Source organism: Pieris brassicae, chromosome 1, assembly GCF_905147105.1.
Source record: "Pieris brassicae chromosome 1, ilPieBrab1.1, whole genome shotgun sequence".
Taxonomy (NCBI): domain Eukaryota; kingdom Metazoa; phylum Arthropoda; class Insecta; order Lepidoptera; family Pieridae; genus Pieris; species Pieris brassicae.
In genome coordinates, this window is record NC_059665.1 from 18,822,257 (window position 1) to 18,838,653 (window position 16,397).

A 16,397-nucleotide genomic window follows, 5' to 3' on the forward strand; every position below is an offset into this window, starting at 1 on the left:
TAAAAATATACAGCATGAATAATTGATTGAAACTTGACGTTAAGTGGAGCATAAATCACAAAAAAACAAACGAATAGATATAATAAATTTTAGTTTAACTTGGACTATATATAATAGGACTAAACAACGCTTATATAGTCTATCTATAGCAGTTACAACAGAATGTAATAACCGTTTTATATGATAAATTCTTAATTAATAAATACCAATACCTGACAAATACTTGCACCCGTTCGATTTTGTACTAGATTTATGTTGCATGTTATGCCAAATTCTGAATTTATTACCACAACATTGTATTAAACTAATATAGATTAAAGAGAAATGTTATCGCAATCTACTTATACAATCTATATATTTTGCGGTAAAATTAAATCTCATAATAAATATTATTTCATTAAACTCACTGGTCACGTTTCCAATTTTATCAATAAACGCATTAATTTAACCTTAAGGTATATGATTGTTTGATGTCAAACTGTATAAGTTCTTAAATCTAATAATATATATATAGATGTTGAATAAATATTCTTAAAGATAATTTTAATATTTTGTCATAGAACAGTAAAAATTGTGTTTACTTATTTTTGTTGTGTAAAATAATTAAATTTTTTACATTTAAGCAAAACAAGCACGTTTGATTTTGATTGGTCAAGGCCAAAGATAGTTGTCCATCAAAATCAAAAGAAACGCATTATCGTTTCGGAATATATGCTCGCGGTAAGGTTATAAAAATATATTTAAAACTATTTCCTAGGTAGGCTCAAGTATGTATACAAGTATCAAGTTCAGTAAACAGGTACAATTTAATAACCATAAATACTTATTGCATATTACCATGTTTCCTATTTATGAATATTTATTAGGGAATATCGTTATTAGCATATATGTAATAGAAAATTACAATTACAATTATAACTATAATTGTAGATAATTCAATGTTAGAAACATTTTCATGTCATGTATTTTTAATACATTGTGTATTAAAAAGACATGACTCGCATTTGCCGACATTTGTTACTGCATAAAAGGTTCGTGGTTCCACAAATATTATTTTTATAACGATGTAAAATGTATCTAAAGAAATATAAAACTTAAAAACGGTTCAAATATACCTGGATCCTTCAAAAAAAAACTATCATTTGTAAGCAAATGTGTTATTTTGTTTATCACCATTTAAAACGTAAATTAATGTAAACAAAACAAAATTGTATCAAATTTAAAAACGCAGGAATGTTTCTAGGATTAAAAAATGAGACTAAATAGTATCTAGGATCACCATTTATTTTATATTATAAATATTTGTAGCAATAAGTGAATACGACCACATACTTCAAATGATAGATAATAATAATTAGACATTCTGTATTCAAAATCATTTAGTAATAAATAACAATATTTTATTGTCTTCCTACTTGTTTCTTGAGTCACGTACTTAATTCTATCGTGATTATATTTATTTATGTACAGTAAGTAATCAGAGGCGCTACAACTTTTTTAGGTCTGGGCCGCATACTGTGTCTGTCTCATGATAATTTCTCAATCTATTAGGAAGGTAACTGATCAGCCTCCTGTGCCTAACACACGCGGTCGACTTAATATGTGAAAATCAATCCAGCTTCCTCACAATGTTTTCCCTTCACCGTTTGAGCGAATATTAAATGTGCACTAAGAAAGAAAGTCTATTGGCACAGCTGGGGATCGAACCTACGACCTCTAGGATGAGAGTCGCACGCTGAAGCCACTAGGCCAATACTTCACCTTATAGTGTACATTAGTGTAGTATTAAAAAGACAATTTTAATCGACATGTTTTACACTTGATCGTTAGTCCTTTTACTGGCGAAATGTAACGTACGTAAGATAAATAAATACAATTAATTAACTGAATTATTGAATACGTATAATATCGTATCTTCTTCTTAGAAGCACCCAAATGAATTAATCAATCGCAACCGATAGATGTTAACGCTATGTCAAATGTACTAATTACTACCTGGTTAAGCCATAAGTTCTGTTACAAATGAAAATAGAATACTATTAAAATGTATATGTACCTACATATTTATTCAAGTGTCAGCAAAAAAAAATCTATTCGAGATGGCCTTTGGCTTTTATACAGGGCATTTTTATTTGTAGGCCACGAATTTATGAATTACCGCACTGTTTCCAAGGGAAATTTCGCCACTGCTTGCTCCAAAGATTTTTTAAGAGACTCCGTGTCATTTAGACATTTTAATGAAAAAGGATTCCTTGATAACACACGCCCTATCAAACCATCACTGACGCAGGATCATGACCACGCTGTACGTTTCCGACCACTAAAGCAGCTTCTTTATAACTGTGAGCGTTCACAGTATCATTTTGCTTATTGTAGTGTTCTTCAATCGTGAAAATGATTTTATCGGTAAAGAAAATATTTCTGTTTTCACCTGCGTACCGCGACAGAAGACTTTTTGATCGATTCACTATTTTTAATTGTAAAGATTGATTTAGGGCATGTCCTGTATATCGACGATAAGCACTAAGCTTCGGGTCTTGATTTATAATAGAGACAAAGTCCTAGCGAGAATCCTTATTTCTCGCGATAGGATTTTTTTGCTTCATAATGGGGTTTCGACGAATTCTGGCTTTAACATCATCAACAGCCTTTTGTAGTTCTAAACTTCTAACAACACACAGCCGTCCCGATCTTTTCTGGTCTGAAGTGTCTGGAATATCTCCGCCGGCGATCACTGCAATCCTATTTTCTTTAACACCCCATTCTATATTGTAATTTGTTAATGAACTCGAAAAAATATGTGAAATAGCACAAAATCGAAAGAAATTTGTAAAATAATATACGTTTTCCAAATTCAAAATCATTAAAGAGTTGAAAAAAAAAGTTTTTATGGTATTTATGGCCCGAGTAGTTATGTAACTTACCTGTAAGCATAAGTCCTCCTTCTCCAAGGTTTTCGGCGGGCGCTGTCCAAAGACGACCAGTCACCATCGGACCTCGACGGGGTGGTGTTTCGCGCCTCCGACATTTTGGCACTCTCCAAAAGAATCGCTGTGTACTTCGTTATTAACATTTGCACTTCACTCATTGTAACACTAATGTTCACTGTTCACAAACTGTTTTTTCTTTAAATTATATATGAAATAATGTTTAAGCTTTGAACTATCACTATTCCATTTTCGAATATATGTTAATATTTGTGCGTGTCAATGCCAATTTAATTATTTATCTAGAACCGTTTATTTATTTTTAGCATAGTAATTTTACTATCGTTCAATTAAAGGAAACGTTTGTTCGTGGGTTAGTAAGTAAGTTGACTGATGGTCGTCATGCGACGGTGGGCACTGACCATCATTTTACCCCCCTAATAGGGTGGCAGGGCTGGCCAAATGTCACGGGCCCCCGACCCAAGAGGCAAAATTTTTATTTTTATTTCATTGTAAATGTATGCAAGATTCGTCGCGTTTCGTTTACCGAAAAGCTAGCGAATAGATGATGAATGCATTGAGATATTATGATCTATGGATGAATGCAATACACATTGGGCTAGCGCCTAAGAAAGGGAATGGTTATTATTAAGGTTATTATTGTGGCATTAGTGGGACATATACAACGTGTAATTGAGTACGCTGAAAATCTTGAAGTTTATAAAAATTAAACTGATTACAACGTGACGATTTTTAATGATAGGGCCCCATCAAAAGAAATTGCCTCGGGCCCCAGATGGTATAGTTACGCCAATGCCTCCTACCAACGGGATATTGTGAATTATGTTACTCCCACGCAACATGCCACATCAAAATTTTTTAAGTTATATTAAGGCCATTTATTGAGGAAGATGGAATCTTTGTATGCATTGTCCATGGCTGAAATTTGTAAATAATGTTTTAATAAAAAAAAATACGTGTCAAGAATTTCTTATTTCTTGACTTATTTCTTCCTTGTGGTGCCCCCTTTCATCTGTCTTTATTTAGTCGTAGTATGTTTTATATAGCCTTTCTACAGATTCTTAATTTTGCCATACCAAAAGATATAAATGTATTTATTAAGAAAAAAATTTGCATATTGCAACATTTTCTAAGTTAGATTCGTTTCATCATTTCATCAATAATAGCTTGATTTTACACAACATAATCAGTAGTTGCGGCATTCTAACGACTATAATTCATACAAGTGTTACCCAATAAAGTATAAACCTTCCAGATATATTTCATAAACCAAAAATTATGAACAAAAAACAAGCATTTCATCTAGTTATTCTTTCATAACTTATTTGAGAAGTGACCCAGAAGTTAAGGACAATCGCCGACTTCTTGTATTGTTGTAAGTATTACCTTAATAATTTTCTGTATATCTAAAATAAAACAGTGTAGAAATAGCACAGCTACTCGTAGCTCAAGGGTACCATTAGCTTTATTACAATTTCACCATTAACTTTCGAATACTTTAATAATGTTAGTAATGTTTAAAGTAGACTTCGAGGAGCACGTATACGTAAAAGTTTCGTAACCAATGCTGAATAGGAAAGACATATTGCGATCAGTCTATTGTTTGATAATTTTTAGAAGTAGGTAGGTCAAGATCAATCATTGTTTCGTCGGGCATCGATCCAAGTACGTAGTTATATAGTAGCATTAACCACTAAGCAGTTAAATTGAGTATGTTTTTACAATGATAGTTTGCTGTCCCAAAGATTATTATTGAGGTGGTATAGAATATCCAAAATTATTTTTCATTTTAATTTGCATAACATATACCAAAATGTCTTGACATTTTCCGTCGTAATAAAATTATTTCAACTATTTTCTTGCAATTACAATTTATATTCTGTTATCTCATATCTTGATTTATAACCAATCACTGAAGTTAATGTTTCTCATAAAACAACTATTTCCTGTCCAATGTACAGAATTTGTGTCATTAAAAAATTTACTTGACTAAAAGTGCTTCCTTTCTTGATTAATTATATCGTGTTACTTTTAAACAAACAGATGCTAGTACAACTACTAAATGGGTGAAAATCTAAAACCAAACACGAATCTATTCTAACAATTGTGATTAGTTGAATCTGTAGTCCGATGATCTAACGTTCAAGTAACAAAAGTCCAATCTGTTAAATTGTTTATATCTATAAAGATAGTTATAATAGATTTTTAGAGAGACACGTAACTATTTCATCCAAAAAGACAAAAACCAAAAACAGAGAGAAATAAAAAACATTTAGTAGAACAAATACGTATAAAATAAATAAAACTTTTTTCCTTTACTTACTCGTAATTTAATTCAACACTTTAGCCTTACTATGAAATATGTTAGATATTGTTTACGGAAACTGTTATAAGAAGGGTCATGTGAAGTAGGTCCTATGGATCTTAATAGTAGCCTGCGGATCTTTATCAAAAAGACCTTTGCTTCTACGTCTGCACATCGTTAGCCTTTATTGCGTTAAATTTCCATTTCGCTAAACAAAGGTACAATTTTGTATGCATTTTTTACTTTTACGAATACAACTCCGAGCGAAAATACTGCCAGCTTCAAAAAACTACACAGCCACACCTTTTAAAATTTGTTTTAATTTTCTATTTGTACATTTTTAATAATAACTATTATTACTTCATCTGAGGTGACAAACTACGAACATATCAATAGCTATTGAACAACCGAGGTATATCAAAACCAGGTATATATATTATAAAAACCAAGTTCGAGGTTTCTGGAATGTTTAGCCTTATATGGTAAAACAAGTAGGTTTATGGTATGGTTATAGTCATCGCAAATGCACATATTCTGTGCTAAAGGTCAAAAAACAGTGTTCTACATAATGTATTCAATGTCGTGACTAATTCTTAAGATTGTCTGTGTAGCGGAACAAATTCTACTCCAATTTTATAATACGCTAGCAATGACTGCCTTACCGCGAAGTAATGGAACTCCATAAGTGAATGTTTAAAAAAAATACGGAATAGATTAAGTTTAGGAAACATTTGGATTGTCGACAAACATCTAAAGTTCTGTTTGTGTGCCAGTGAAGGTAAAAAGATTTGACGTAAAAAAATTTTTTACTACTTTTTTAAAACATAAAACGGACTAATAAGATTTAATAGTAGTTGACATAAATTGTGGTTCAGTAATTATAAAAACGAAAACCTCCCGAAACAATTCGTCATATATTTTAAACAAGATTTGGAAACGAAATTGTATTGTAAAGATGTATCTGTTGTTTCTTACATAAATAAAATAAACTTCTTTCACCGTTAGAATGCCACAATATCCCAGAGTAACATTGGCTTCCCTTTAGGATTATTTTACTAATTACTTTCATAATAGAAAAAAAATCCAGCCGTGTGAAACCGATACCGTCCAGACACAATTGTTGTGAAATTATTTACATGAGATTATTTCTTCAAATTACCTTCGAAGCTTATCAAAGAACTGCTTCTTCGTACAGCGGAATATTTTGGATTTGTCCCATAAAGCACATACGTTATGGAAGTTGTGGATGGTAAAAGTGAAACTGGATAAAACATATTGCACAGTATTTTAAGAAATCAATACGACCCATTGGCTGTAGACATAACATTCCATTCCGCGAATGAAGGTAATTCCATACGATGAATACGCATGATAAACGCTGACGCATAATTAACGGCGCGAGCGCATCTGATTGCTAAGTATTATTTTACTTCATATCAGATGTATACAATAATTAGTAAATGTTTTTTTTATAACATCGCTTTATATATAAATGCAGGAAGCCGATGTATACGAAAGCATTAAGCATAGCTGGTTAACCAATCTTTGGCTATTACGAATGAAGACACATTTCGGATGTAAACAGCCTATAATGTTACTAATATTTACGATACATTCCTGTTTACACAAGCTACCTCACTGATAAGAGTGATAAAAAGAACCTTGAGTGATAATTGTGAACGCAGGTAATATTACGTTCGTATGGAGGTGATTTTTGTAGTTTAGTGGTTTCCCAATGGACGTTAGGCAAGCTAAGACACCTTTTGCTCTGTTTATCTCTGTGTTGGAAGAATGTTTATACTTTGCGGTGAAATTAAATATATCTATGAATCCTAGCGTTTCTGGTTGATGATCTGAATCTGAATCTGAATGATGTTGTTGGAGTTGTTTATGAATGTATAAGTCTATTCAGAGTCAAAGTCAGGGTTAATACAACTATAATTTATTATTTAAATCCATATTTAAGTAGTTGAGATTAAATTTCTGGACTAATATTTATTATCTAGCACTAGACATTTGTTTAGTAAGCGAACAAAAACTTTTTTTATCGATATCGATCAATTAATGCGTAATAAATATTACAGACAATTATCCTTGTAACGAAAAGTACGTAATAAACAATAGGACAAAGACGAACGATTAACTGTCAAATGCATTGAAATGACAAAGATCGCACACATGATGGCAAGTAGCCAATGAATGTTTAACATATTAAAGCAACACTTAATAACATATCCTTTATATAAGCCGAATAACAGAAATAAAGAACTAAAATGATGTGCGTATAATATCAAGCTTGTGACTTTCATATATAATTAAATTTCAATTACAGAAAGTTTTTTGGATGTTCACGTATTTTAGAACGTAAATTCAAACGCTATCAAACTTATTTTTTTCTTTATGAAGTTTGACATATTTGACACAGCTTAATAACAACAAACAAAATATAAATAAAATTTTACTTCTTAATTTGTTTAATATTTCTGAATATCGCCGGGAATGAAAAACAAAACCCAACGTGGGCCATACTGGTTGACACTAAAAGACATAGGTTGTAGATTGAACTTGATCAATATAAAACAAATTAGTATTATGAATTTAATGTGGGCATATATTTACTATATAAATTAATTACGAAATTCAACGCACAAATCAGTCATAAGTCAAAATAACAATCGTAGGTTGGATTAGATCATCGAAACTTCGTTAAATTCATAGTGAATCATTCTATTTACCTAATTCCAATATAAAATATTTTTTTGTATTGACAAAAGGACTTCCGCAACATCACGTTTTTGCGGTTTTCAAATTTTAATTATGCGGAGCAGAGGTATTATGATAATGAAGTATAGCTCCCTAATCAATTATTCCCATATAAGATAGGAATCCATCATTCAATAATTTTACCGACACAATCCATACATTACACGTTAACAAATCACGTTGAACAAAATAAACACAAAACTAACTTTTACACAGTTGAATAGACAGGTCGCCCTGCATACGTAAATCGTATCAAAAATACCGTAAGGAATGCACGTGTATATAAAGGATTTTCGCGAATGCGCCGTGAAACAACCGAACGGAAACATCGGCGCCCGCGCACTGACACATTACGCAAGTATCCCTGCAGGACTGCGCGGTTTTTATTGGGCGAACGACAAGTTAATGAAAATTGAGGTGACTGACCATTTCTCCAAACAGTGTGTCCGGTTAAATCCTTGTTTATTTTGATTAAAGCCAATGGAACTTATAAATAAATTCCTTCAAATTGAACATTCTAAATAAATTCCTAGTCTATTTAAAACATTAATTTTAAACTATCTTTATATGTTGTTAATTTATTCAACTTTTATTAAGTACTTTAAGCACAAGAACACTATGATAAAAACGTGTATACACAGGTTTTAATATTTGCTAAAGTCTACTACTTAGTATTAGAAACCTTTATATTATTGCATTATTGATAAGTATTGAAACGCATGTCTAATTTTGGAATAATAAAATTAACTATATTTTTGATCCGCATGATAGTAGTGAGTCTCGCCGCATTTGCAATCCAAAAAATAAATAACGATCTTTCCATTGTATGGTAAATGGTTATCGCCGTAACATCTTCTTGATAAAATCTCTGCATTAGTATGTAGTATTGTTATTGCAGTCTTTACATCAAAGATTTGTTTAAAGTATAGAAACAATGTAAACATTTAATTAGCCATGCCCATCTTTCTTTGATAAGTTTGGAACGTCGTAAAAATCGTGTGCAGTTAGAATCTGATAAACAGCTGACAGAGCTATAGTGTTCATAGAAAATTAAAATTATTATACTCTCTCTGAATAATAGCATAGTAACTATATGTGTTTCTAAACAAATTTTACTTAGTTTATTGCATTTTTCGTTAGATATAGATTATTGATGAATTAAATAAAAATATGTTTGTTATGGAATATAAGATACAAGTGTCACTTTTTTTAAGTAAGGAATCTCGCTGTTGGCCTTAAGGGCCTTTACAGGCTCAGCTCGGGCTGTTTTGGCGAGCGTAGCTCGGCCTGAACAAGTATCACTTATTCCACCGGCCGGCGTAAAAAAACTTTCGGTACTGTTTTAAAAATGCAAATCATCAAACAAAACTTATTTTAAAAGAAATATCGCAAGTTAATTAGAAATAGCCTGTATCAATATCACCATAGAATCCATTTAATTATTAATGGCGTAAAAAGAATTTTATATTTAGTTTAGAGCTAAGCAATAAATAAAAAATAAAATAAATTTCAAAGTTCAAAATAAATTAATACATATGCTTGTTATATATCATATCAAGTCATGTCGTATTATGCATTACAAGGGCGTAACATAACCTAATACTAATCCAATGAATATAAATAGTTCATTAGCTTCGATTCAAAAGCTGAATAAGATTGCTAGAAAGGTGTTCTAGCAGTCTAGAACATTAAAATTGTATACATATCATACTGCATTTGTATAAAACGAACCTTGTTGTATTTTTGAATATTTTAGAGTATTGCCTAACGGTGTTAGTCCCAGCTATGGAACGGCCTTTAATAGATAGACGACTAATATCGTAATATGGTCATATCACTCATAACTTTTCTTAATTAAGAACGGAGTAGTTAAACTTATGTATTTATTTGTGTTTTAAACAAATGTGATTAAAAGTTTGAAATAGAAAATATAGCAACATATTTTAAGAGTAATCATCGATTTGATGCCGATACATTTTGATGGATTCACGAGTTAGTCAAGGTTAGCAAAATGATATCATTTCTTATAAAGCACAAAGTTAATCATTTACTTATTCCTGAGGTCGTAGGTTTGAATCCCGCTGTGCACCAATGGACTTTCTTACCATGTGCGCCTCGAACGGTGAAGGAAAACATCGTGAGGAAACCGGCCAGGAGGTTGCTTATCTACTCGCCTGACAGAAATCAGAGGCCCAGACCTAAAAAGGTTATAGGGCTTCTGATTTTTTTTTATAATCTTGGTACGTTATAGGATTATAAATTTACATTAAATGTGTCCGGTAATCAAATCAACCGTTATCGCATAATTTTTGCTTCTACAAAATGCTTGTACATAATGAATGTATCGAAGAAATTATAACCGGCAATTTCTGTAGCAGGATGCACCTGTCATTTTTTATCCTCTCATAAGGCAGTTGCTTTCACTCGAGCCAGTTCCACAGGTGCAAATAGACCATCCATAATTACCGTCTCCCTTTCCTGATAATGAAATGATATGTGTTAAGCAAACACTGGCGGCGCCGACTCATAATGCCTGCCAAATGTATATCTATAGTAAGTTTGACTGGTGATTTATCTATGATTATCTATGAGTAAGCGAAATAGACAACTGTAAAACAAAAAACAATAATAATTCTAATCACTCAGGCGTTAAAATAAAAATAGGAGCTTGTTCGTCTATATGTGTTACATGTCTGTTTTTATTCATTTCTTTACACTTCCTTACATTACAGTAGTAAAGGTGGGCAACTGGCTACCATATCGCTGTCGAGTGATATCTACTAAGCAACCACTGTGCGATTCTTTTTTCTTCTATTAGTAGGGCTCACTTCTAGAAGTCCTAAACTGTAAAATATATGCAATTACTTAGACAAAAAAATGGAACAAAATAAAGCAATTAAAACATATGTAGACAGTGAACAACAATAAAAAAGTAACACTAAACTAGTGCACTAGTGTTGTATTTTACCTAGAATAACATTATTAAAAAGTTTTAATGAGATTAAAAGGAAAAAAATCAAAACCGAACCAAAATGAAAGAAGTTGAGCAACAAAAAGGTATACCTTTGATAGCGATTCCCCATCCAGTTGTAATAACTTCCCTAAATGGAAGTGGTTTCGAAATTCAACTTTTCTTTTCAAAGGGTTCGGACATTGTGTGCCTGGACACTGCCCTTTACGGCGTTTGAAGTACGAGAGTAAGAGGACAATTTGTCTTTAATGTTTTTAACCTCAATAAAGTTCTATTCGGCTCGCATATATATTATTTAGTTATTTATAATTTATCTATCGATGTATATAAACTATTCTAATGATATTTTTGTGTATATTTCAGTAGAACTGACAACAGTCCTGAACTATTTAATTAAATTAATTATAACAAAACTACGTTTGTCTTTTGTTAACATAGCTTTTACACATTAAGAAAACACTTTTTAAACAGATTGAAGCTATGTATTATTATTATAGACTTGTAATTATTTACATAATTTTAAATTTAATTTTTTTTCCGATGTTTCGCGTGCTTTATAGCGTACGTGGTTACGGTGACTAATTATAAGTTTGTAATAATAATATCAATATATTCAATCCGTGTTTTCTTAAAACTACGTTTGCTGGTTCGTGCCAATAGATCTCGTATGTATATACTGTTAGGTTACATAATCTAGGTTTTTGCATACCGTATAGAAAAGATAATAATTCATTTATAGTTATGTTATGTCGTTATTTAAACCTATATGTTTAGGATTACGATATTATGAGCAATGTTGGCCTTGGTTAGAAGCGTGCGACTCTCATCTCTGAGGTCCTAGCTTTGAACCTCGGCTGTGCACGAATGGACTCACTTTCTATGTGCACATTTAACACTCGCTCGTGCGGTGAAGGAAAACATAACGAACCGAAACCGGCATGTCTTAGTAGTTAGCAACTTGGCTATTAAAAAAACAAATGATCACAAAACAGACATAAAAATAAAAGAAGAAACACATAAATGGGACTCCATGTGGATAATATAATAAAGCATATTAAAATTGAACACAAATGCTAATTGTCTGAAAGCATGGTGCCCAGTAATTTAAAAAAGTTTTTTGTGAACTTTAAAAGTACTGTTATAATTTATCTAGACTCAAGTTCAACAAAGATCCTTACACTTTTAAATACAACTTTCACCAGGACATTACATTTATCAGATGCACATAACGGTGTAAATGGTGCAGCGGCTGGAGTAATTCACTTTATTAACGTTTTAACAAGTTAACGGTTACTTAAGTAATAGTAAAGATTTGAGTTCAACAGAGATCCCATCACAATACAAAAATGTCGTTTTTAAATTCATTTTTTATAATTGGCCAAAGGAAGTTGCAGCGTTTCTTAGATATGAATAAAACAAAATTAATCTTTAACTAACCCACAATTAGAGATATTTTATGGCAATGCTCTAAAGCACAATATCATACAATTGGTTCATACTATTTACTACAGAAGTCTAGCTTCTGTTTTAAAAGAACGGTACTACACGTAAGTTTAAAAACAAGAAATGCCTGTCAAAACAAAAGACTGTGCCCCATAGAAACAATATGCAGGTATTTTGAATATGGAACCCGTAAATTAAAAGCTGTACGCAACCAAAAACATAGCAAAGATTAAGGCTTCATATAAAACTGTATACACCCCGAGGGCCAGTTTAAACAGTCCACATTAAACTTGGGGTAAATCACTTTATTCTTTAGTTGCCGGATCTAATTAAAATTGCATCGGTACCCCGAGGCACCTGAGGGTCTGACTGAGTAATGAACTCTCGACTATGAATACATATTGGTGCATTAGACTGTACCGATGATTCTGCATAATTAATATCAACACCGTTCTTAACTCTGCCATAGAGACATTACCATAGATGTCATAACTTATAGAGCGGTGAACGCGAAAAGACTTCGTTTTAGATATAAAACTTTAAAAGGTTTGTTAGCTCAAAATACATATACGTTTCAAAACCAATACCATCAAAATCTAAACATCAAGTATGAATGTGGTTAATCTAAAGCTTTTGGCACTATTTGTATGGTTCCAGGCTGTTGCCAATATGGTTTGGCCTTCCAAATAATAACAGTATATTACAGACAATTATGTAAACAAAAAAGTTTGCAAAAATAAAGGTAACTTGATACAGAGTAAACATTGGCGAGGAAGTTAAATCTACTCCGTCATATTTTTTTAATGTAAAAATACTTATTCAAAGGCCAACAACACACTTACAAGTCCCAGCGTTCTAAATATCGGGTGGCTTGAAATTCTAAGGCTTTATTTAATAGGACTTTTTATGTCGAGTCTAACAAATTCTTAGTCTACATTGTTTTTAATTAATTTAGCGCCAAGAGAAGCGTGAAATCGCTAAACACTGTAATTGGTTAAGATGCACACAAATTTTGTAACCAACCAGAATATATTAAGATTTTGATAGATTAATTCGATAAGCTTAAACAAACTTTCGAGTTTGTTATATTTTTGAAAATATCTGTAGTTATATTTCAGGTTCTGTGTTTGGTAAATGATAAATGATTTTTAACGATAAACTCTCCTCAAAAATAAGAATTGTTTCGCCGACTATTAAACCCTAAACGCGGTTTTCTGTCTTAAAGTTAAATAATAAATTTCTTATATTTCGTTAATATCAAATAATTCGTTGTTTAACAATAAGAATTACCAGAAATTAAATTAATTGCTATAGCAACGGACAACATCTGATTTCGCTCAGTTGCCACAGCAGAAACAATAAGGATACCATATTATAATTACCCACGTAACTTACCCAGATAAATTGGTCTTTAAGTGGATTACGTTTTAGGGAAAGTTTGACCATGAAAAAGCTCCTCAAGATTATTCAAGATACCGAAGCAGAATAGGGTTTGTTCGAAGCCAGTTGCTGAGAAGAAATGTTGCCCGTATACGGAAAAAACATCGACAATAATTACTTTTTTTAATTATAAGCAAATATCATATCTATGTGTTAATAAATGCTAACATGTAACAATAAAACAGAAAGTTGCTAACGGTTCATAAAAGCCCTAGAAACCGTCAGGTTTCGTATCAATTGGAACACTAACAAACCGTAAACAAATTATGAAATACACAAATTAAACTACGAGGTTATTAATTAAGGGTGCTAGTTGCGATGAAGGTAAGCACTGAACGTATTTTAAATCGTTATCATGTTACAATTATTGATAGTATTTACATCTTTTGTAATACGAGAATTATTATTCGTACATAAATATCGTTTTATTCGTATTGTACCAATCACTACTAAACATAATTCGTATTTCATAATTGATATTAGGTTTTAAATACCATTTAAAGCATATAATTTAGTATTTAAAACCCAGCATTTTCGTTACTTTCTTATTACTCAAAAAGTGTCTTGTAAAAATATCACACGATAAAATGGAAACAAATGAAGATAATAATTATTTGATTTAATGATGATAATGATTTAATTATTACACTAACCTGAGTTGAATTCGTGTATTTTGCGACCACAACCAAAATCGTTAATTTGTTAAATTTCAAAATTCGTAAAAAAGCCATCACGATTTTTTGAGTTCATCCCGCTCATACATACGTGACCTCCATTATATAATATTTAAGAATCCATGAAGCAGCAGGTACAAGTAGGTTTTAAGAAATAATACACCAGCTAAATACATCAGATTCAGTTCTACGTGAAAAGGCAGTTCCCATGACATAACACACTTCTACACATTTAGGTCATGTCTCGTACATTAATGCACTTTGCATTTCAGACTAAACGATGTAACACATTTCTGTACACGCTCTGAATAATTGTGAAGCACCTTAAAGCTTTCTTAAATATTTCCTTTTAAGTTTCCGTCAACAGGGACATTATGTTTATGATTAATATTTATATATTTAGCAGACCAGCTACGAATATTTATCTCGATTAGTTTCAAGAAAAGAAAAAGGTTTTTTTTAGCTTATTTTCAATAAAGTATTTATTTATAACTTTCCTTGAGAACCCCTAATCTACTCGAACGAACAACGACTCTATTTTTTAATAAATAAAACAGGTGTGTGTATTTATGTACACGCGTTAGAAGTTATAGTTCTTAGGCTAAAAGTCTAAAAATCTTTTTAAAAAAATTATTCTACGTTTGTAGAATAAAACGACCCTAATAATAGAAAAAAGGTACTTAATACATTGATAGTTTATTTAAATATCACAAAAACATTTAAAATGTGAAATTGACATTTTTTATTTTAAAATGTTGACTGTGCCAAATTCATGGTGTCGGTTTTTTTGTGACGGTGTACGCGCGGATCGTAAAATTTACTCTGATAATTTTTCCCCCTACCCCCTACTGAACTAGAGTAAAATAGCAGAGCATATTACGGTATGTACTCGGATAGTATCAATTATTTTATTTATAATTAAGACAATACAAACATAGGTAAAGGACATTCATTTATGGCAAAGGTGAAGCATTTCTTGAACAGTACTTCAACTTAGGAAACGTACGATATCAAGGACATAAATAATAATACCCATTAAGATGGAATACTTTAGGAGCCAACCAACATTCGGTTCGGTGTCGTGTATAGAACCAGTAAAAAAGCAACAGTTCATTGAAATAAAAGGCAAGCTGCCTTTTATTTCAATGAAACGAAATAAAAAGTTATCGTAATATAATGTTGGCACACCAAACGTTATGTTTGTAAAATATTGATCAGTAGAAAAACCGTTACCAAGCATACATCATTTTATTCAAATAAAATCAGTATTGAAAATATTGTCATCGTATTCATTACTCTCGCATATTATTTAGATATTGTACCATTGAAAAAACGACAGTGGTGAAATCTTTTACTGTTAAATGTATTGTGTATATTATGTCAATGCTTTCGATTTTAAAGGGGTAGGTAAATAAATCAATCCGTCTGACAATTATATCATTTTTTTAGTGTTCTCTTACACTATGTTTTATAGCACACTGGACTCTTACTTGTCGTGACTAATCTTAAAGATATTTTAGTTTCCAAGTGAACAGTAAAAACACAATCGTTGTAATTTTTTAATTCAAATATACATATAATCATTTTTTAAATACGCTAGTCAGTGAAAAGCATTGAAGGTAAAAAAAATGTGAAACAAATACGAACCTTGATAAATGAAAGCTTATCCGTTTAGTACATTAACTATTTTCATTATGGTTTTGATATAAAAATGCGTTTATATAACAAATAAAACTGGGATACAAAAATAATAATGATTTTATTGGTAAGTAAACGGGTTGATTATAATAAGTATTTATTAGGTTTTTATGTACAAGGATGATTGCTATGCGACTGATTTCGATAGCTAAACC

At 31.4% G+C, this 16,397-nt stretch overlaps 1 protein-coding gene across 4 annotated transcripts in view; it reads right to left on the bottom strand.

Moving 5' to 3' along the window:
* LOC123706842 (protein sprint) overlaps positions 1-16,397 on the bottom strand; it is a 171,001-nt gene that overhangs the window by 111,541 nt on the left and 43,063 nt on the right. Inside the window, exons 1-2 of one of the 4 annotated variants that reach the window (XM_045656373.1) lie at positions 8,223-8,344; positions 2,925-3,229 (exon numbers count right to left, since the gene is read on the bottom strand). The exons of 2 other annotated variants lie outside the window; for them this stretch is intronic. In XM_045656373.1, coding sequence (XP_045512329.1) covers positions 2,925-3,088 — 164 coding nt within the window. In that variant the 5' untranslated portion in view covers positions 3,089-3,229; positions 8,223-8,344. Of the gene's footprint in view, positions 1-2,924; positions 3,230-8,222; positions 8,345-16,397 lie in introns of those variants that run through there. One more of the 4 variants, XM_045656363.1, reaches the window with a different exon arrangement.